This window comes from Pseudophryne corroboree, chromosome 6 (assembly GCF_028390025.1).
Source record: "Pseudophryne corroboree isolate aPseCor3 chromosome 6, aPseCor3.hap2, whole genome shotgun sequence".
Taxonomy (NCBI): Eukaryota; Metazoa; Chordata; class Amphibia; order Anura; family Myobatrachidae; genus Pseudophryne; species Pseudophryne corroboree.
Window position 1 is genome coordinate 818,866,718 of NC_086449.1, and position 21,510 is coordinate 818,888,227.

General features: G+C 47.4%; 1 protein-coding gene across 1 annotated transcript; it reads right to left on the bottom strand.

Annotated features, from left to right (window-relative positions):
* Positions 1 to 7,869: 7,869 nt before the first annotated feature.
* On the bottom strand, positions 7,870 to 11,734 carry LOC134933729 (E3 ubiquitin-protein ligase TRIM39-like). Its single transcript, XM_063929133.1, has one exon. The coding sequence runs from the start codon at positions 11,732 to 11,734 to the stop codon at positions 10,157 to 10,159; it is 1,578 nt and encodes a 525-aa protein (XP_063785203.1). The 3' UTR covers positions 7,870 to 10,156.
* Positions 11,735 to 21,510: the final 9,776 nt, after the last annotated feature.

Genomic DNA, 21,510 nt, shown 5'->3' on the forward strand with positions numbered 1-21,510 from the left:
GCGGCGCCTCCGTCTCTTCCCTGCGTCCAGCCGCCGCTGGACATCTTCTTTCTGGAGCCCGACCGCTGACCTCTTCTTCTTCCGCCAGTCTTGTCTTCTTCTCCTTGCGCCACTGGGATCTTCTGCGCTCCGGCGCGCCGACCTCCGTCCTCGCTGCTCCCGGCCGTCTTCTCTCTTCTTCACGCTCTTCTGCGCGCGCCCGGCGTCCCTCTCCTCTTCGCCGCTCTTCGGCGCGGCCTCTCCTTCTCGGTCCCGCCCGGCGTCTGACGTCAGACGCCGGAGGCGGGGCCTATGACGCGGCGAGCGCCGATTGGCTCGCCGCGTCTCTCCCTGATTGGCCGCCGCGATTGACTCCCGGAGGGCGCCAACATTCAAACGCCCCTGCAGTCTCTGGTCCGGTGCAGGGAAAAAGGTAATCCCTGCACCGGACACCCGCCGCCACGCACCAAGCGCTGGGGACAGACAAGCTGCCCCAGCGCTGTCCCCAGCTAGGGACAGCAGCATGGATGTGCCCACAGGGCACATCCTTACATTATCTTCACACCCCCTCATCATTACATACCCTCTCACACCACCTTATCATCACACACCCTCTTGCACCTCTCCCCTCATCATCACACACCCTCTTATACTCTTTCGCCATCACACTCCCTTTTACAACCCATTATCACACCTCCTCTTACACCCCATCATCACACTCCCTCTTACACCCCCGTTTCTCATACGTCCTAGAGGATGCTGGGGTCATCATAGAACCATGGGGTATAGACGGGATCCGCAGGAGACATGGGCACTTTAAGACTTTGAAAGGGTGTGAACTGGCTCCTCCCTCTATGCCCCTCCTCCAGACTCCTGTTTTAGAATTGTGCCCAGTGAGACTGGACGCAGTGCAGGGAGCTCTACTGAGTTTCTCTGAAAAAATACTTTTGTTAGGTTTTTTTATGTTCAGGGACTACTGCTGGCAACAGTCTCCCTGCTTCGTGGGACTTAGGGGAGAGGAGTATGACACACTTCCAGTGAGTTCAAGGGCTCTGCTTCTGGCTACAGGACACCATTAGCTCCTGAGGGTGCTGATCGCTGGGTACGCCTAGATGCTCACTCCCGCAGCCTGCTGTCACCCCCCTTACAGAGCCAGATGTCAGAAGACAGGTGAGTAGAGGAAGAAGCACAATCTGTCAAGAGGGGACATTAGTGCAGAGGCACTGTCCCAAAACCCCCGCCAGTATAATCATACAAGAAGCGGGACGGAAGCGCGCCATTAAGGGGGCGGAGCCTCATCCTCACAGCTCACTCTGCACCATTTTCTCTCCATCAGGGTGCAGAGACGCTGGTCCTTCCTTCACACTGACAAGTATCAAGGTGCAAAATGTCACTGGCTAAATTTGGTGCAATATACTTTATATAAAAAGTGCTATAGGTCTGGGGCGTTTATTGGGCGCTTAAGAACCACTGTTTGGGTGCTGGGGTGTGAGCTGGCAATTCCCCTCTGTGTCTCTCTGACAGGCTTTACTGTGGGTCTGTCCCCTATATGCCCGGTGTGTCTGTGGGTGTTTGGTGCACGTGTGTCGACATGTATGAGGCTGAAGGCTCTTCCCAGGAGGAGGCTGTATTAGGGACACAAACGGCTGCGGGGGTGACCCTGTTGGCACCGCCGACGCCGGATTGAATAAATGTGTTGAACGCCTTGAATGCTAATGTGGCTCTTATTACTAAGAGGCTAGATAATTCTGAGTCTCAGACCCAGGCATGGAAGAAATCTGTAGAAGATATGTTATTGCAAAGTCATGTCCCCTCAGGGTCACAGAAACGTACGCTGGCCCATTTGGCAGACACTGATACCAACACGGATACTGATTCCAGTGTCGACTATAGCGATTCCAGATTAGATCCAAAATTGTCAAAAAGCATTCAGTACATGATTGTGGAGGTTAAAGAGGTACTATATTATCACTGAGGACCCGGCTGTCGCTGATAAAAGGGTCTGTATGTATAAGGAAAGGAAACCTGAGGTAATGTTTCCTCCCTCTCCTGAACTGAACACGCTATTTGAAAAACTCTGGGAAGCTCCTGACAAAAAGTTTCAGATTCCCAAGAGAATTACGGTAGCTTATCCGTTTCCTTCAGCGGATATGGAAAAGTGGGAGTCACCCCCCACCGTGGACAAGGCCCTGTCACGTTTTTCTAAAAAGGTGGCTCTCCCGTCACCTGACACGGCGGCCCTTAAGAATCCTGCGGATCGTAAACAGGAAACTACGTTAAAGTCCATTTATGCGACCACGGGTACACTACTCAGACCTGTCATTGCCTCTGCGTGGGTAAGTAGTGCTATCGAAAAAGTGAGCAGACAACTTGTCTTCTGAAATAGATACCCTAGATAGGGATAGCGTCCTCTTGACATTGGGTTATATCAAGGATGCTGCAGCATCTAAGGCAAATGCCATGGCAGTCTCAGCTAGACGAGCGTTGTGGATACACCAATAGAATGCTGAGGCTGATTCCAAGGAAAGTATGGAATCTCTACCATATAAAGGTAAGGCCTTATTTGGTGACGGCCTTGATGATTTGGTGTCTACTGCTACCGCGGGTAAGTCATCCTTTTTACCTTATGTTACTCCAAAACAAAAGAAAACGCATCACTATCAGATGCAGTCCTTTCGTCCCAATAAATACAGAAAGGGCCAAAGTTCTTCCTTCCTTGCTACTAGAGGAAGGGGAAGAGGTAAACGATTACCAGCCTTGTCAGGCTCCCAGGAGCAGAAGTCCAACCCAGGCTTCTGCCAATTGCACCGCATGACATTGGGGCTCCTATGCGGGAGGCCGCACCGGTGGGGGCACGTCTCATACTCTTCAGTCAGTTTTGGGTTCATTCGGACCTAGACCCATGGGTTTTACAAATAGTATCCCAAGGGTACAAGCTGGAGTTTCAAGACGTTCCCCATCGCCGTTTTTTCAAATCGGCTTTGCCAGCTTCGCTTCCGAACAGGGAGGTAGTTTGCGACGCAATACAAAAGTTATCGCCAGGGTTCCCCAGTCACAACAGGGAGAAGGCTTTTATTCAAGCCTGTTTGTGGTCCCGAAGCCGGATGGCTCGGTCAGACCAATCCTAAACCTGAAATCCCTCAATTTTTACCTAAAGAAATTCAAATTCAAGATGGAGTTTCTCCGAGCAGTGATCTCCAGTCTGGAGGAAGGGGATTTTATGGTGTCGGTGGACATAAAAGATGCCTACTTACATGCTCTCATTTATCCTTCGCATTAGGCTTACCTGAGATTTGCAATTCAGGATTGTCATTACCAATTTCAAACGTTGCCGTTTGGTCTGTCCATGGCTCGGAGGATTTTCACCAAAGTGATGGCGGAGATGATGGTTCTCCTTCGCAAGCATGGAGTCACGATTATCCCATACTTGGACGATCTCCTGATAAAGGTGAGATCCATGGACCAGTTGGTGCAAAACGTTGCACTCTCCCTGACGGTTCTTCAGCAACATGGTTGGCTCCTAAATTTGCCAAAATCACAGTTGATTCCGACGACGTGGTTGTCGTTTTTGGGAATGATATTGGACACAGAACTACAGAGAGTCTTTCTTCCAGTGGACAAGGCTGTGGAACTTCAGAGTCTGGTCAAACAAATTCTGAAACCAGCAAGAGTGTCACTGTCAATCCATCAATACATTCGGTTGCTGGGAAAGATGGTTGCGGCCTACGAGGCCATTCCGTTTGGCAGATTCCATGCCAGAGTGTTCCAGTGGGACCTGTTGGACAAGTGGTCCGGGTCACACCTACACATGCACCGGAGGATAATCCTGTCTTCCAAGACCAGGGTATCACTCCTGTGGCTGCACAGCTCTCACCTCCTAGAGGGGCGCAGGACTGGATCCTGGTGACCACAGATGCAAGCCTCCGAGGCTGGAGAGGCAGTCACAATGGGAGAAAACTTCCAAGGAAGATGGTCAAGTCAGGAAACTTGTCTCCACATAAATGTTCTGGAGTTAAGGGCCATTTACAACGGACTTCTGCAAGCGGAACATCTTCTTCGAGATCTGCCTGTACTGATCCAGTCGGACAATGTAACAGCAGTAGCGTACATAAACCATACATATGTAACGGAGAGCTCTAAATTTTCTATTATTACTTAGTATATAGTTCTTCTTACTAACAGCCAGCAGAGTGCGTGGGAAAAATCCCTTTGTTTTTCTTGTCTAGAGTAACCCCCTCCCGCAGCACCTGAGGAATGTTACCAGCTTGATTAGAGCAGCTTGCCATTATTTATTGCAGTTCAGTGAGGCATAGATGGAACCAGCATTAGGCGGGCATGCTGGGTCTTGTGGTGCCATTTGGAGGATACAGGGGGGCCTCCAGGTAAGCTAGCTCTCAATCTGGATGTTTTGTATGTGCCATTATCATACATTAAGCAATTGTATGACTCATAGTGGATGTTATTATTATTATTATTATTATTATTATGATGCTGTGTGTGAGTTTGGGGAGTGGTACCCCCCAGGTCTGGTGTGACTGGGCTACCTTGGGGTAGCACGCCATAATATTTATTTAGCACTTATGCAACACTCCCAATTTTTTTCACTAATATTACTCTTTTGAATATTTTATTAACACCCTTATTTTTGTATCACTTTCTAACCCATAGCTTCTGCTTCTTTCTTATTAACACATATTAACACTTTAGTATCTCAATGGTGTGCTGCCCTAGGGTGGTCGGGCCTGAGCCGACTTTGTGGGGTCCAAACCCTGGACTTATGCTTAGATAGGGACCTCCAGTAATAGAGCAGCCGTGAAGTGGCCTGGAGTCTTATCATATCTTTTGCAAAACATATGTAACAAAGAGCTCTAAATTTTCTATTATTACATAGTATATAGTTCTTCTTACTAACAGCCAGCAGAGTGCGTGGGAAAAATCCCTTTCTTTTCTTGTCTAGAGTAACCCCCTCCCGCAACACCTGAGGAATGTTACCAGCTTGATTAGAGCAGTTTGCCATTATTTATTGGCGTACATAAACCGTCAGGGCGGAACAAAAAGCAGAGCGGCAATGGCAGAAGCCACAAGGATTTTCCGCTGGGCGGAAAAGCATACAAGCTCTCTGTCAGCAATCTTCCTTCCAGGAGTGGACAACTGGGAAGCAGACTTCCTCAGCAGACACGATCTCCATCCAGGAGAGTGGGGCCTCCACCAAGAAGTCTTCACAGAGCTGATAAGTTGTTGGGGAGTTCCTCAAGTAGACATGATGGCATCTTGTCTCAACAAGAAGCTTCAGATATATTGTTCCAGGTCAAGGGACCCTCAAGCAATTGCAGTGGATGCGCTGGTGACATCGTGGGTGTTTCAGTTGGTGTATGTATTCCCTCCACTTCCTCTCATTCCAAAGGTTCTAAAGATCATAAGAAGAACAAAGATCTGGGCGATCCTCATTGTCCCAGACTGGCCAAGGAGGGCTAGGTATCCAGATCTACAGGAATTACTCATAGGAGATCCCCGGCCTCTTCCTCTGCGCGAGGACCTGTTACAACAGGGGCCGTGCGTGTATCAGGACTTACCGCGGCTACGTTTGACGGCATGGCGATTGAGCGCAAAATCCTAGCCCGTAAGAGTATTCCCAGTGAAGTCATTCCCACACTTATTCAGGCCAGAAAAGGGGTAACATCTAAACATTACCACCGTATTTGGAGAAAATATGTTTCTTGGTGTGAATCCAAGGGGGCTCCTACGGAGGAGTTTCGGCTAGGACGTTTTCTCCATTTTCTACAAGCAGGTGTGGATGCGGGCCTAAAATTGGGCTCAATTAAGGTATAGATTTCGGCCTTATCGGTTTTCTTTCAGAAACAATTGGCCTCCCTTCCAGAAGTTCAGACTTTCTTGAAAGGCGTGTTGCACATCCAACCTCCATTTGTGCCTCCAGTGGCACCATGGGATCTTAATGTGGTATTGCAGTTCCTTCAATCACATTGGTTTGAACCTTTACGGAAGGTGGAGTTGAAATTCCTCACTTGGAAAGTGGTCATCCTGTTGGCCTTGGCATCTGCAAGGCGGGTGTCTGAGTTAGCGGCCTTGTCTCACAAGAGCCCTTATTTGATCTTCCATGAAGATAGAGCTGAATTGAGGACACGTCAATAATTTCTACCGAAAGTGGTTTCCTCTGTCCACATGAACCAACCTATTGTGGTGCCAGTGGCTACTGACGCCTTTGCTGAGTAGTGGTCAGAGCTTGGAAGATTTATGACGCCAGAACGGCTCAGATTAGGAAAACAGAGGCTCTGTTTGTCCTGTATGTTCCCAACAAGGTGGGGTGTCCTGCTTCCAAGCAGACTATTGCACGCTGGATCTGTAACACGATTCAGCACCCTCATTCCACGGCTGGATTACCGTTACCATAATCGGTAAAAGCCCATTCTACTAGAAAGGTGGGCTCATCCTGGGCGGCTGCCCGGGGGTTCTCAGCATTGCAGCTTTGCCGAGCAGCTACTTGGTCGGGGTCAAACACATTTGCAAAATTCTACAAGTTTGACACCTTGGCCGATGAAGACCTTAAGTTTGGTCAATCGGTGCTGCAGAGTCGTCCGCACTCTCCCGCCCGTTCTAGAGCTTTGGTATAACCCATGATGACCCCAGCATCCTCTAGGACGTATGAGAAAATAGGATTTTAATACCTACCGGTAAATCCTTTTCTCTTAGTCCGTAGAGGATGCTGGGCGCCCGTCCCATAACGTACTATATCTGCAGTTATTAGTTGTGGTTACACACATGTTGTGTTACATTTATAGTCAGCCTGTTTCTGCAAGTGTTCAGGTTTGTGTTCTGTTGAATGCCAGGTTGTGCGGCATGCTTGAGGTGTGAGCTGGTATGAATCTCACCTTAGTTTAACAATAAATCCTTTCCTCGAAATGTCCGTCTCCCTGCACACAATTCCTATAACTGGAGTCTGGAGGAGGGGCATAGAGGGAGGAGCCGGTTCACACCCTTTCAAAGTCTTAAAGTACCCATGTCTCCTGCGGATCCCGTCTATACCCCATGGTTCTATGATGACCCCAGCATCCTCTACGGACTAAGAGAAAAGGATTTACCGGTAGGTATTAAAATCCTATTATTATCACACAATGTCTTACACACGCTCATTATCACACACCCTGTTACACCCCTCATCATCACACACTTTCTTACACCCCCTTATCACACACCCTCTTACACCCCCTCATCATCACACACCATCTTACACCCCCTCATCATCACACACCCTCTTCCACCCCCTCATCATCACACGCCCTCTTCCACCCCCTCATCATCACACGCCCTTTTCCACCCCCTCAACATCACACGCCCTCTTCCACCCCCTCATCATCACACGCCCTCTTTCACGCCCTCATCATCACACACCCTCTTCCACGCCCTCATCATCACACACCCTCTTCCACGCCCTCATCATCACACACCCTCTTCCGCGCCCTCATCATCACACACTTTCTTCCACCCCCTCATCATCACACAACTTGCACCCCCTCATCCGCCAACCACACACCCTTTTCCACCCCCTCATCGTCTCGCACCCTCTTCCACCCCCTCATCGTCTCACACCCTCTTCCATCCCCTCATTGTCTCACACCCTCTTCCACCCCCTCATTGTCTCACACCCTCTTCAACCCCCTCATCGTCTCACACATTCTTCCACCCCCTCATCATCACACACCCTCTTCCACCCCATCATCACCCCCTCATCCACCCCCTCATCATCTCACACCCTCTTACACCCCCTCATCATCTCACACCCTCTTACACCCCCTCATCATCTCACACCCTCTTACACCCCCTCATCATCACACACCCTCTTACACCCCCTCAGTACAGCAAGGGGAACATCAGTTAGGAGATTACATTTATTAGTACAGGTGAGACACCATACAGCATGTGACAGTAATCAGGAGGGCTCAGTATACATCAGGTCACAGGGTACTTAGTTGAATAACACTTATAAGGGGGTAATGAGTAATCATTCATCATTACACAGGTGTACACGTTAAAAAAACACAAATAAAAACAAACTGATTCTACATTTCATGCCTAAGCCTGTAATGATTAGTGATATAAAACATTAGTTATTTATTTGGTATTAATGTTTTGTTACATTCTCTAGCAAGGCCTACAGGTATATAACTGCTGCCGTCACTTGTTCAGTCATAAACCAGTATAGAATATGGGGCCACACTCAGCGGCGTCAGTCTCCCTACATCACTGCGCACTATTGGCGATTTCATCCTACGCCAGTGCTTGAAGTGGGGGCTATACAGCGTTATGGCACACTGTTTGCTTTACTTTATTCTCCCACTGAATTTGCAGAAATGATTTACAAGCCGGCACAGTCTCTGTCCTACTGCACACAGAAAACGTCTTGTGGAGACACATCTATAGGCACACCTAGGAGAGAGAGAGAGAGACACCCAGATCCCGTATAAGCTGGATAGGATAGAATATGAGGGGAACCACTATCTCTGCTGTCTTGTTTCTACCTGGACAAGTGAGGCTGTGACTCATAGCGTCATCAAGATGAGAGAGGGAAGCAGAGGTGCAGGGATGATAGAGGTGCAAGGGTGGGAGAGGGAAGGAGAGGTGCAGGGATGATAGAGGTGCAAGAGTGAGAGAGGGAAAGAGAGGTGCAGGGATGATAGAAGTGCAAGGGTGGGAGAGGGAAGGAGAGGTGCAGGGATGATAGAAGTGCAGGGGTGAGAGGGAAGGAGAGGTGCAGGGATGATAGAGGTGCAAGAGTGAGAGAGGGAAGGAGAGGTGCAGGGATGATAGAGGTGCAAGGGTGGGAGAGGGAAGGAGAGGTGCAGGGATGATAGAAGTGCAGGGGTGAGAGGGAAGGAGAGGTGCAGGGATGATAGAGGTGCAGGGGTGAGAGATGGAAGGAGGGAGTGAGATGTGCAGGGGTGAGTGAGTGAAGGAGGTGGTGAGTTGTGCAGGGGGGAGTGAATGAAGGATGGAGGGAGTGAGAGGTGCAGGGGTGAGAGAAGGAAGGAGGGGGTGAGAGGTGCAGGGGTGAAACATGGAAGGAGGGATTGAGATGTGCAGGGGTGGGAAATGGAAGGAGGGGATGAAAAGTGTAGGGTTAAGGATAGGTGCAGGGGGTAAGTAAGGGAAGGAGGGAGTGAAAGATGCAGGGGTGATTTGAGACCTCATATAATATGGTTTCTTTTATACTATATAGTGTTAAAACGTATCTAAATTAATTTAACATTATGAAATTCTCTAAAGCTTCTGGGGTCCTAAGTGCACCCCAGACCCCCGTCCATTCTGTACAGTTTTCCATAACCCCACTTCTAAATTCCCGCTGCGACCACTGGACTACGCACATACTCAGTTCTGCAACTTCATGTAAAGTTCTTATTTTACTGTCTATACTGACACCATCCAGAACAGTGTACACAGGGACGTACCTCACTGATATATGCACACGTGTTATAGTTACAACACACAGGCCAAAGTCTGGCGTCACGGCGAGGGCACATTATAATGTTACTATTGCATTATAAAGCACAGTTATGCTGAGCCAGTGCCTGGTAATTCTATAAACAGGGCTCTATATAATAATGACCCTTTTCCCATTAGAATGTAAGCTCTCATGAGCAGGGCCCTACATACCCTTTCCTGCCTGCATTGTATATCCCCGTGTTATATATTCCCCATTTTCCCCACTGCCCTGAGCTGCGAGTACTGCAGCATCTAATACATCAACTTCACTAATAACAGAGCAATATTATTATTATTGTGTATTCTCACAAATGTCAAGTTAAAGCAATAAACCATGCTGGGAATTGTAGTCCACCCCATCTTGTATTAGTAGGAAACATAGCTTTAGACTACAGTTCCCAGTAGGAGGAGACATCAACCCAATATACATCACAGCCAATAGGAGCAAGTGTAGCTCTGATACAGATATTGCAGCCAATCACGGCTGTCAGTCAGAGAAATCCTTTCAGTAATGTATATTTATATAATTATAATGACGGTAACACACTCAGAAGGGAACAAGTAGGCAGACACTGGATGAGGGACTCATCTATAGCTCCACCCAGTGCGGCTTTCTATTGGTTGAATGTTACACCAATTGGATTCCTCTTACTGTGATGTCACCAGTTCCTAGGCAGATTCCTTATGGTAATTTTTCCCAGCTCCTGACTCCCCCAGATACGGTTATACAACCATCCCGTACACGTAATGCAGCATGGAGGGGCTCAGTGAAGGTGGCGGTGTAGGTGTGTAAGTGTTTGATGGGGTCACATAGAGAATAAAAGGACAGCTGTCCTGCCTCATAATCCAGATACACCCTCACTCTGTCACATGGGATACTGTCAGGGAACCGGGTCTCTCTACTATAATGTGTCACTGAATACTGATTATTATCCCTACACAGACACCAGGACTTGTAATTATATCCAATGACTGAATCCTTTCCGCTCTTGCTTATACTGGGGTAACACATCCCCACCTTCCATATCTCTGAAAATCTGACATCCACCTCCCAGTAATGACGCCCTGAGGAGAATCCCCTGGTGCTTATTACCTGAGGAACCTGAAATCTCTCTGGTATTACTGGAGAATTCTGGTTTGGTGACTTGGATGCAGATTTCCTGTCACCTGATATCTGTATATCGTTACCAGCTGTGGTTACATCCAGTAATAGGTCTGTAGCTTCCTGCACATAGATCCCTATATTTATACCTGTTATTATATCAGATAATGTGTGTAATGTCCCTGAGATGAGACCCACATCCAGATCTCCTGCACCACGGACCTGGTTATCATGTGTCTCTGTGTCCTCAGTATCACACAAGTCCCCTGTGTCTGGTTCCTGTAAGACAGTCACTGGATCAGACATGTTACACAGCTCCTCAATGTGACGCATCTTCCCGGACAGCTCGTCCTTCTTTATTTCCAGCTGCTGGATCAGATAAGAGATTGAGAATGAAAAACACTGTTCCTGTCTGGAGATCTCACTCAGGACTCTCTTCTCCAGGTCTTCCAGCTGTCTCCTGATGTCTGTAAACAGGGCAGTGACACTCTCAGTTACACCAGCTGCTCCTTCCTGATCTCTCCTGCGCTCCTGCAGACTCTGGATTCTTTTCTGAGCCTCAGCTCTCTTTGTGGTCAGTTTCTGCAGAACATCTCTCAGCTTCTCCTTCTTCTTCTCAGAAGCCTCATCCAGAATCTCCACCAGATGTCCCCGATGTTCTCCAGCCAAACTGCAGGACACACAGATACAGGCTGCATCCTCAGTGCAGTAATACTCCAGGATTTTCTTATGAACAGAGCATTTCCTGTTCCCTGGGGAAGTGGTGGGATCACATAAGACGTGTTCTGCTGACTTGCTGTGTACTCTCAGGTGTTTATCACACAGAGAAGCCTCACAATGCAGACAGGATTTAGCAGCAGGTACAGGAGAGTCCACACAGTAAGTGCAGAAGATCCCAGTCTCCTGCTGATCTGGCCGAGTAGTTTGGAAACTCCCCACTATGTTACACAGCGTTATGTTCCTCTGCAGTGCAGGACGCTCCTGACACTCTTCTCTGCATTCAGGACAGGTATAAGCTCCAGCCCCCTCCTGTGTATCCAGCACACAATCAATACAGACCCGGCAGAAGTTGTGGCCACATCTCAGGGTCACAGGATCTGTATAAATGTTCAGGCAGATGGAACAGTCTAGCTCCTGTCTCAGATCAGCAGACGCCATCGCTGGAAGCAGGAGAGAGAAATGAAAGTGAACTCTGATACTCAGATACCAGTAGGGTCACATTCTGCACACAGGGCGAGACTGAGCTGTCACTCAGATTATACCTTCAGGCTCAGTTACACTTAAGGACACACCTAATACATAAATGGCCATCATGCAGGAAACGTTTTTACAGTATATCTAAAATGGTAAGGGTCATTTAATAAGATTAAAATTATTACTTCTGTACATTTTGCAGGGATTAAAATTACAGTTATTTATCTTAGTACAATTCTGTAATTAAAAACATTGACAAAATATATAAATAAGGGTGTATGGGGGGAGCCGATTAAATTGTTTTGGCTGTCTAATTTTACCGTCTAAATGTAACTGTTTAGACGCCCAAACAATCATCACAATTTAATTGTTTGGGCACACACGTATATCACGCATGACGTGTACAAAAATGGTTTAGCCGCGTAAAAGTGCTAAACCCATCTACGTTCCTGCTTTGGGCATTCAGACACCCAAAGTGCAGACTTAGCGCACATTTCTTCTCGCACCTCAGGAGTCTGCAAGAAGAAATGTCATCCTAGCGGCTACTAGGCGTCTAAACGGAGCAACAATTTCATTGCTCTGTTTTGCGCCACCTTGTGGTAGCTGCTGAGTAAAACAATTGAATCGGCCCCTATTTGTTTATTATCTTATCTCATAGTAAACTAGTACATTCAGAGCTGTAACTGGACAAGTTTGCTCCCTTGGTGAGAGAGCACCGGCAACAAGCTCTTTATGCCTTATTTTGATATTACACTACAACCGTTATATTTCCAATATATAAGAAAAAAGCAAAAACATTCTCATTGTAGTTGTATATATCACAATTGTGTCGTCATTATTTTTTTTTGTGTAATTGATATTGTAACGGTTGGGGAAATAAGAACACACAACAGGCGTGTTCCCGGTGTAAAAGCGTCTTTTACTGAAAGCAGACACTGTTCTCCAGCAAATAGACAGTAGTAGCCTGGAAAACAAGCCTAGTAATTAAATAAAAAGGTGTACTCAAACATCCCAGCACTAAAGTCTCTAGAGTTAATTCTGCTGCCCTGGAGTGCAGCCATCTTCTGCCATGCTTCCTAGCACAGATATCCAGTTGGTCCCTGGCACTAGTCACACTCTGGCCTACTCACTGGTTACTATCCAGCTTCAGTGCTCAGAGCACCAGATCGATGAGAGTTTTACATTTTTCCCATTCTCTGGTGACGATTCCCAGATGACTCTGGGCGACCTGGAAAAACCGGTGTTCCAAACCACCATTGCTGCTGCATAGTTCACAGGCTTTGTTTTCCTCTCCCTTGGAGGGAACTGATTTCACAGGAATGTTGCCAATTCATGTGAGAGACAACCCCTCTCACCACAATATATATCGATTTAATGATTTTTGTTCTAATTTTATTTGCCACTTTTTGGATTCATCATATACATTTCCTTTCACACCATAATCAATTACACAATTCACACATAACATATTACACCATATCATTCTATATAGACTACAATTTTACACACACACAACAAATTATACACATGTATAACATTATAGACACTTGTGCTTAACCAATGTATTTTTCTAATGTTTTTTTTATGCCCATCACACCCTCTGTGGCCGGAAACCCATCGCACGTGATAAACTTGTGGAGCTTTCACAATTTTCTAAATGGACAAATCGGTGCTAGGCGCCATATACTGTTAATGGATAGGTAATAATAAGAATTTACTCACCGATAATTCTATTTCTCGTAGTCCGTAGTGGATGCTGGGAACTCCGTAAGGACCATGGGGAATAGACGGGCTCGGCAGGAGACTGGGCACTCTAAAAGAAAGATTAGGTACTATCTGGTGTGCACTGGCTCCTCCCTCTATGCCCCTCCTCCAGACCTCAGTTAGGGAACCTGTGCCCGGAAGAGCTGACATTACAAGGAAAGGATTTGGAATCCAGGGTAAGACTCATACCAGCCACACCAATCACACTGTACAGCTTGTGATAACCATACCCAGTTAACAGTATGAACAACAACTGAGCCTCATTTATCGGATGGCTCATAACAATAACCCTTTAGTTAAGCAATAACTATATACATGTATTGCAGAGAGTCCGCACTTGGGACGGGCGCCCAGCATCCACTACGGACTACGAGAAAAAGAATTACCGGTGAGTAAATTCTTATTTTCTCTGACGTCCTAGTGGATGCTGGGAACTCCGTAAGGACCATGGGGATTATACCAGAGTCCCAAACGGGCGGGAGAGTGCGGATGACTCTGCAGCACTGCATGAGCAAACTCAAGGTCCTCCTCAGCCAGGGTATCAAACTTGTAGAACTTAGCAAACGTGTTTGCCCCCGACCAAGTAGCAGCTCGGCAAAGTTGTAAAGCCTAGACCCCTCGGGCAGCCGCCCAAGAAGAGCCCACCTTCCTTGTTGAATGGGCTTTCACCGATTTTGGATGCGGCAATCCAGCCGCAGAGTGAACCAGCTGAATCGTGCTATAGATCGAGCGAGCAATAGTCTGCTTCGAAGCAGGAGCGCCAACCTTGTTGGCTGCATACAGAATAAACAGCGAGTCAGACTTTCTGACCCCCGCCATTCTGGAAACATACATTTTCAAAGCCCGGACTACGTCCAGCAACTTGGAATCCTCCAAGTCCCTAGTAGCCGCAGGCACCAAAATAGGCTGGTTCAAATGAAACAATGATACCACCCTAGGGAGAAATTTGGGACTAGTCCTCAATTCTGCCCTGTCCATATGGAAGATCAGATAAGGGCTTTTACATGACAAAACCGCCAATTCTGACACACGCCTAGCCGAAGCTAAGGCCAATAGCATGACCACCTTCCACGTGAGATATTTTAGCTCCACGGTCTTAAGTGGCTCAAACCAGTGGGATTTCAGGAAATCCAACACAAGGTGCCACCGGTGGCACAAAAGGAGGCTGAATATGCAGCACCCCCGGAACAACGTCTGAACTTCAGGCAGTGAAGCCAGTTCTTTTTGAGAGAAAATGGATAGGGCCGAAATCTTGACCTTTATAGATCCTAATTTTAGGCCCATAGTCACTCCTGACTGTAGGAAGTGCAGGAATCGACCCCGCTAGAATTCCTCTGTAGGGCCTTCCCGGCCTCACACCAAGCAACCTATTTTCGCCATATACAGTGAAAAAGTCTTGCTGTCACGTCTTTCCTAGCCTTTATCAGCGTAGGAATAACTGCATCCGGAATGTCTTGGAACAGACAGGGCCCCTGTTGCAACATGTCCTGTCTGAGAGGCAGAAGCCATGGGTCCTCTGAGAGCATTTCTTACAGCTCCGGGTACCGAGTCCTTTTTGGCCAACTCAGAGCAAAGAATATTGTTCTCACTCCTCCTTTTATTACAATTCTCAGCCCTTGGGTATGAGAGGAAGAGGAGGGAATACATAGACCGACTGGAACACCCACAGTGTTACTAATGCGACCACAGCTTTCGCCTGAGGGTCCCTTGACCTGGCGTAAAACCTTTTTTAGCTTTTTATTGAGCTGGGACGCCATCTAGTCCACCTGAGGCAGTTCCCATCAATTTGCAAACTGCGTGAAGACTTCCTGATGAAGTCCCCACTTTCCCGTGTGGAGGTCGTGTCTGCTGAGGAAGACTGCTTCCCAGTTGTCCACTCCCGGAATGAACACTGCTGACAGTGCGCTTACTTGATTCTCCGCCCAGCAAAGAATTCTGGTGGCTTCTACCCTCGCCACCCTGCTCCTTGTGCCGCCTTGGCGGTTTACATGAGCCTCCTGCGGTCTGACTGGATCAGACCCGGTTGGTCGCGAAGCAGGATCTCCGCTTGACTTAGGGCGTTGTATATGGCCCTTAGTTCCAGGATATTGATGTGAAGGCAAATCTGTTGACTTGACCACAGACCTTGGAAATTTCTTCCCTGTGTAACTGCCCCCCACCCTCGGAGGCTTGCATCCGTGGTCACCAGGATCCAGTCCTGAATGCCGAATCTGCGGCCCTCGAGAAGGTGAGCACTCTGCAGCCACCACAGGAGAGACACCCTGGCCCTGGGGGATAGGGTAATTAACCGATGCATCTGAAGAGGTGATCCGGACCACTTGTCCAGTAAGTCCCATTGGAAGGTCCTTGCATGGAACCTGCCTAAGGGGATGTCCTCGTATGATGCCACCATCCTTCCCAGGACTCGAGTGCAGTGATGCACTGACACCTGTTTTGGTTTTAATAGATTCCTGACCAGTGTCATGAGCTCCTGAGCTCTCTCTATCGGGAGATAAACCCTTTTCTGGTCTGTGTCTAGGATCGTGCCTAGGAGAGGCAGATGAGCTGTAGGAACTTTCAAAGTCGAAAAATATCATGATTCATATGCCTTGTATTAACCCCTAATGTGTGCGCATGCTGCTCGTCGCCTGGTCCCCCGTGCGTACACATCCCCGCGGGTTTGCGTAAGGGGCGCTCCAGCGTCTCGTGCGCATGGGATGTGTAAATACGGCGGAGTTTGTGAGCTTGTAGCGTGTGACTCGATTGTAACATATTTAACCCAAATAGCGTATATTATAGATAATATTCCCCTTGATAATGTCAGCAAGTATGGTAAGTTTAAAACGGTTCTTGGACCTGAGAGATTCCTCTTTACATGCTAGGAAGGCTCAGACAAAGATTGGAAGGTAGTGTTTAGTATCCAGCTGTAGGGTATTAAAAGGGTATTATGCCTATGATAGTTAGGAAAGATTCGCATATTCCTGCGCATAGTTATGCGCAGAAGTAGAAAATAAGATAAATTATATTAAATTATAAATAAGTGCAGGGTAAGTGAATGGAATTCAGTCATTTCTTTCCCATTGACTGAATACAATAGCCTTATTTACACTAAGCTTTGAGATTCTATGAAGAGGGCTTACACCTTTTGTTTATGAATAGGGCCAGGTTTCTCTCCAGAATAATGAGTGCTGAGTTGTCAATTGTCTCAACTGAAGGAGGGGACAGTGGGGTAAACAAAGCCCAGAGACAGAGTTTGTTTGGAAGATCCAAAACAATAGCTTTCCACAATATAACCAGGCAGACAGGAATTTGGAATACAAACAAGTCCTAGTCATCACCCACTTCTTGAACTAACCAATGGCCCCTGGTGCAGGACATGTCCCACCCCCCTAACCAATGGAAAAAGAGCACACAGTGTCTATTGTAGTATGTCTTGAGCTAGTGAATAAATATAGCTTGCAATAGGCTTGGTCACACAAGACTCTGCAAGGTTTTCACACTGAAGGCTGGAGCCCTGGTCCAGGAGCGCCTGCAAATCATTCCCATGTGTGTACGTTCACTGCAGCCATTTTGTTATCCTTTAAGTGTTTTGCCATTTATTCTCTTTGTATTTTATTCTGTTTGCGGTTGTTCACTATTGTTCACATTTATTTCTTGTTATTCTTTTTAGGTATTTATGTTAGGATTGTAGTGTATAAGCTGTAACTGTTTTTCCCCTTTTTATATATATATATATATATATATATACTAAATAACCTTCATAGAAGGTGTTGGAACCTTAGCAAGCAGTGTGTGTTTTACTAGTTATTATAAAGGGTTTCTGAGCGTCTTAATCGCTCAAACAGCTTTCATATTATTAGGGTTAATCAGCGTTACATTGTGGTAATATTACAGTACTAAGGGTTACAGCATAAGCATACCCTTACAGTGTGTTGTTAACAAGGTTTTCTGTGTGTAATTCAGTGAGCGTCAGCGCCGCTCATATCCCACTCTAGCGGTACAGCGTCCGCTACGCCAATAGCGTAGCATTACGGTACTTGAGCCGCCTATAGCATGCTCGATACTAAGCGTAAGCCCGTGAGTGAACGTGCCGCTTGTGCGTCTCGACCACGGCCTAGCGTCTGCTACGCTAAGTGTGTACCATTACGGCACCTTATGCGCCTATTGCGTACATTGTCTATAATAAGTATATAGCTTAGGTTCAAGGTAAATATTTGACTCTATCAATTGAGGGCTCATCCGTCCTCCTCTTGTCCGCAGCTTAGCGAAGCCGTGCAGACTTTATTCATCAGCAATGGGCGGAGGGGATACGGTAGTGCTGATTGAGTAAGAGTCTGCTCCGCTTGGTTTGTAGGGATGCTGGCGGAATCCGGTTTCAAAAGGTAAGAACGGTAAGCTATTGTCTTTTAAAATCTGGTTTAAATTTCTGTATTGCTACAAATTACATACGCAACACATACACCTGTATTTTTCATTTGTGTATTTTTTCGCATATCTACCTTCCTGTTTGCCATTTGCATTGATAACGTGCTGATAAAAATTTGTTGCTATTTTAGTTAAAAGTAAGATTAATACTTAAAGGGAGTAATTGTAAAGCACGCACACAGCCTGGCCTAGTTAAAGATTGATACAGTGGAATACTGTGTGGTGTTCGGTAAGCGATTATAGTTAAATATCGTTTACATTTATAGAAGCGTGTTATTTGTGTTACTGCGGACGTATCCAGGCTGTGTACACGTGTCTCTCACCGAGTGCGAGTCAAGCGTACGCGACGCAAAGGCGTACACACGTAGCGTTTATTACGCAACGTGCGTACAGATACGCCCACTAGATATAAATCACACGATAACATTGTTTTAGTAAGGCGATACGGGAGCAACGCGATAATAGCACAAATTAATTTCAGTTTCCTAAAACTAGTTTAAAAAAAGATCCTTCTCTTGTTGCAACTCCTCTGGGATTGCCCTGTGTTACCTGAATGAAAGAAAATTTCTGTACAGAAAAATCAAAGAGTATATGAAGTGCAAGAGCGTGTGTATGCAAAATTTCTCTGACGTCCTAAGTGGATGCTGGGACTCCGTAAGGACCATGGGGAATAGCGGCTCCGCAGGAGACTGGGCACAACTAAAGAAAGCTTTAGGACTACCTGGTGTGCACTGGCTCCTCCCACTATGACCCTCCTCCAGACCTCTGTTAGAATCTTGTGCCCGGCTGAGCTGGATGCACACTAGGGGCTCTCCTGAGCTGCTAGAAAGAAAGTATATATTTTAGGTTTTTTATTTTCAGTGAGATCTGCTGGCAACAGACTCACTGCTACGAGGGACTAAGGGGAGAAGAAGCGAACCTACCTGCTTGCAGCTAGCTTGGGCTTCTTAGGCTACTGGACACCATTAGCTCCAGAGGGATCGAACACAGGACCCAACCTCGATCGTTCGGTCCCGGAGCCGCGCCGCCGGCCCCCTTACAGAGCCAGAAGCAAGAAGTGTTCCGGAAAATCGGCTGCAGAAGACTTCAGTCTTCAACAAGGTAGCGCACAGCACTGCAGCTGTGCGCCATTGCTCCTCATGCACACCTCACACTCCGGTCACTGATGGGTGCAGGGCGCTGGGGGGGGGGGGCGCCCTGAGCAGCAATATTAAACACCTTGGCTGGCTAAATATCACAATATATAGTCCCAGAGGCTATATATGTGAAAAATACCCCTGCCAGAATTCCACAAAAAAGCGGGAGAAGTCCGCCAAAAAAGGGGCGGGGCTATCTCCCTCAGCACTCTGGCGCCATTTTCTCTTCACAGTGCAGCTGGAAGACAGCTCCCCAGGCTCTCCCCTGTAGTTTTCAGGCTCAAAGGGTTAAAAAGAGAGGGGGAGGGGCACTAAATTTAGGCGCAATTTTGTGTATACAAGCAGCTATTGGGAAAAATCACTCAGTTATAGTGTTAATCCCTGCATTATATAGCGCTCTGGTGTGTGCTGGTATACTCTCTCTCTGTCTCCCCAAAGGACTTTGTGGGGTCCTGTCCTCAGTCAGAGCATTCCCTGTGTGTGTGTGTGTGCGGTGTGTCGGTACGGCTGTGTCGACATGTTTGAGGAGGATATGTGGAGGCGGAGCAGATGCCGATAAATGTGATGTCGCCCCCTGTGGGGCCGACACCAGAGTGGATGGATAGGTGAAAGGTAGTAACCGACAGTGTCAACTCCTTACATAAAAGGCTGGATGACGTAACAGCTGTGGGACAGCCGGCTTCTCAGCCCACGCCTGCCCAGGCGTCTCAAGGGTCATCAGGGGCTCAAAAACGCCCGCTACCTCTCGGCAATAAAAAATGTGTTACACATTTCTGACATTAACCCAAGTACCACTAAATAAAGGGGTTTTATGTTTGGGGAGAAAAAGCAGCCAGTGTTTTGTTTCCCCATACGATGAGTGAATGAAGTGTGTGAAGAAGCGTGGGTTCCCCCGATAAGAAACTGGTAATTTCTAAAAAGTTACTGATGGCGTACCCTTTCCCGACAGAGGATAGGTCACGTTGGGAGATATCCCCTAGGGTGGATAAGGCGCTCACACGTTTGTCAAAAAAGGTGGCACTGCCGTCTTAGGATATGGCCACTTTGAAGGAGCCTGCTGATAAAAAGCAGGAGGCTATCCTGAACTCTGTATTTACACACTCAGGTACTATACTGAGACCTGAAATTGCCTCAGCATGGATAGTGCTGCTGCAGCGTAAAAGAGGTCTGTTACCCTGTCAGGACAGGGATACTATTTTGCTAACCATAGAGCATATTAAAAGACGTTGTCTTATATGTGAGGGATGCACAGAGGGATATTTGCCGGCTGGCATCCAGAATTAATGCAATATCCATTCTGCCAGGAGGGTATTAGGGACCCGGCAGTGGACAGGTGATGCTGACTTTAAAAGGCACATGGAGATTCTGCCTTATAAGGGTGAGGAATTGTTTGGGGATGGTCTTTGGGACCTCATATCCACAGCAACAGCTGGGAAGGAAAAAATTTACCTCAAGTTTCCTCACAGCCTAAGAAAGCACCGTATTATAAGGTACAGTCCTTTCGGCTTCAGAAAAGCAAGCGGGTCAAAGGCGCTTCCTTTCTGCACAGAGACAAGGGAAGAGGGAAAAGCTGCACCAGACAGCCAGTTCCCAGGATAAAAAATCTTCCCCCGCTTCCTCTGAGTCCACCGCATGACGCTGGGGCTCCACAGGTGGAGCCAGGTGCGGTGGGGGCGAGTCTCGGGAACTTCTGCGACCATTGGGCTCGCTCACAGGTAGATCCCTGGGTTCTGCAAGTAGTATCACAGGGATACAAGCTGGAGCTCGAGGCGACTCCCCCTCACCGTTACCTCAAATCAGCCTTGCCTGCTGCCCTCGGAGAAAGGGGAGGTAGTACTGGCGGCAATTCTCAAGCTGTACTTCCAGCAGGTGAAAATCAAGGTACCCCTCCTTCAACAAGGCCGGGGTTACTATTCTACAATGTTTGTGGTACCGAAACCGGACGGTTCGGTGAGACCCATTTTAAAATTGAAATCCTTGAACACATATATAAAAAAATTCAAGTTCAAGATGGAATCGCTCAGGGCGGTTATTGCAAGCCTGGACGAGGGAGATTACATGGTATCTCTGGACATCAAGGATGCTTACCTGCATGTACCCATTTACCATCCTCACCAGGAGTACCTCAGATTTGTGGTACAGGATTGTCATTACCAATTCCAGACGTTGCCGTTCGGTCTGTCCACGGCACCGAGGGTATTTACCAAGGTAATGGCCGAAATGATGATACTGCTTCGAAAAAAGGGAGTTTTAATTATCCCATACTTGGACGATCTCCTGATAAAGGCGAGGTCCAGGGAGCAGTTGTTGGTCGGGGTAGCACTATCTCGGGAAGTGCTACAACAGCACGGTTGGATTCTAAATATTCCAAAGTCACAGCTGGTCCCTATGACACGTCTACTGTTCCTGGGAATGGTTCTGGACACAGACCAGAAA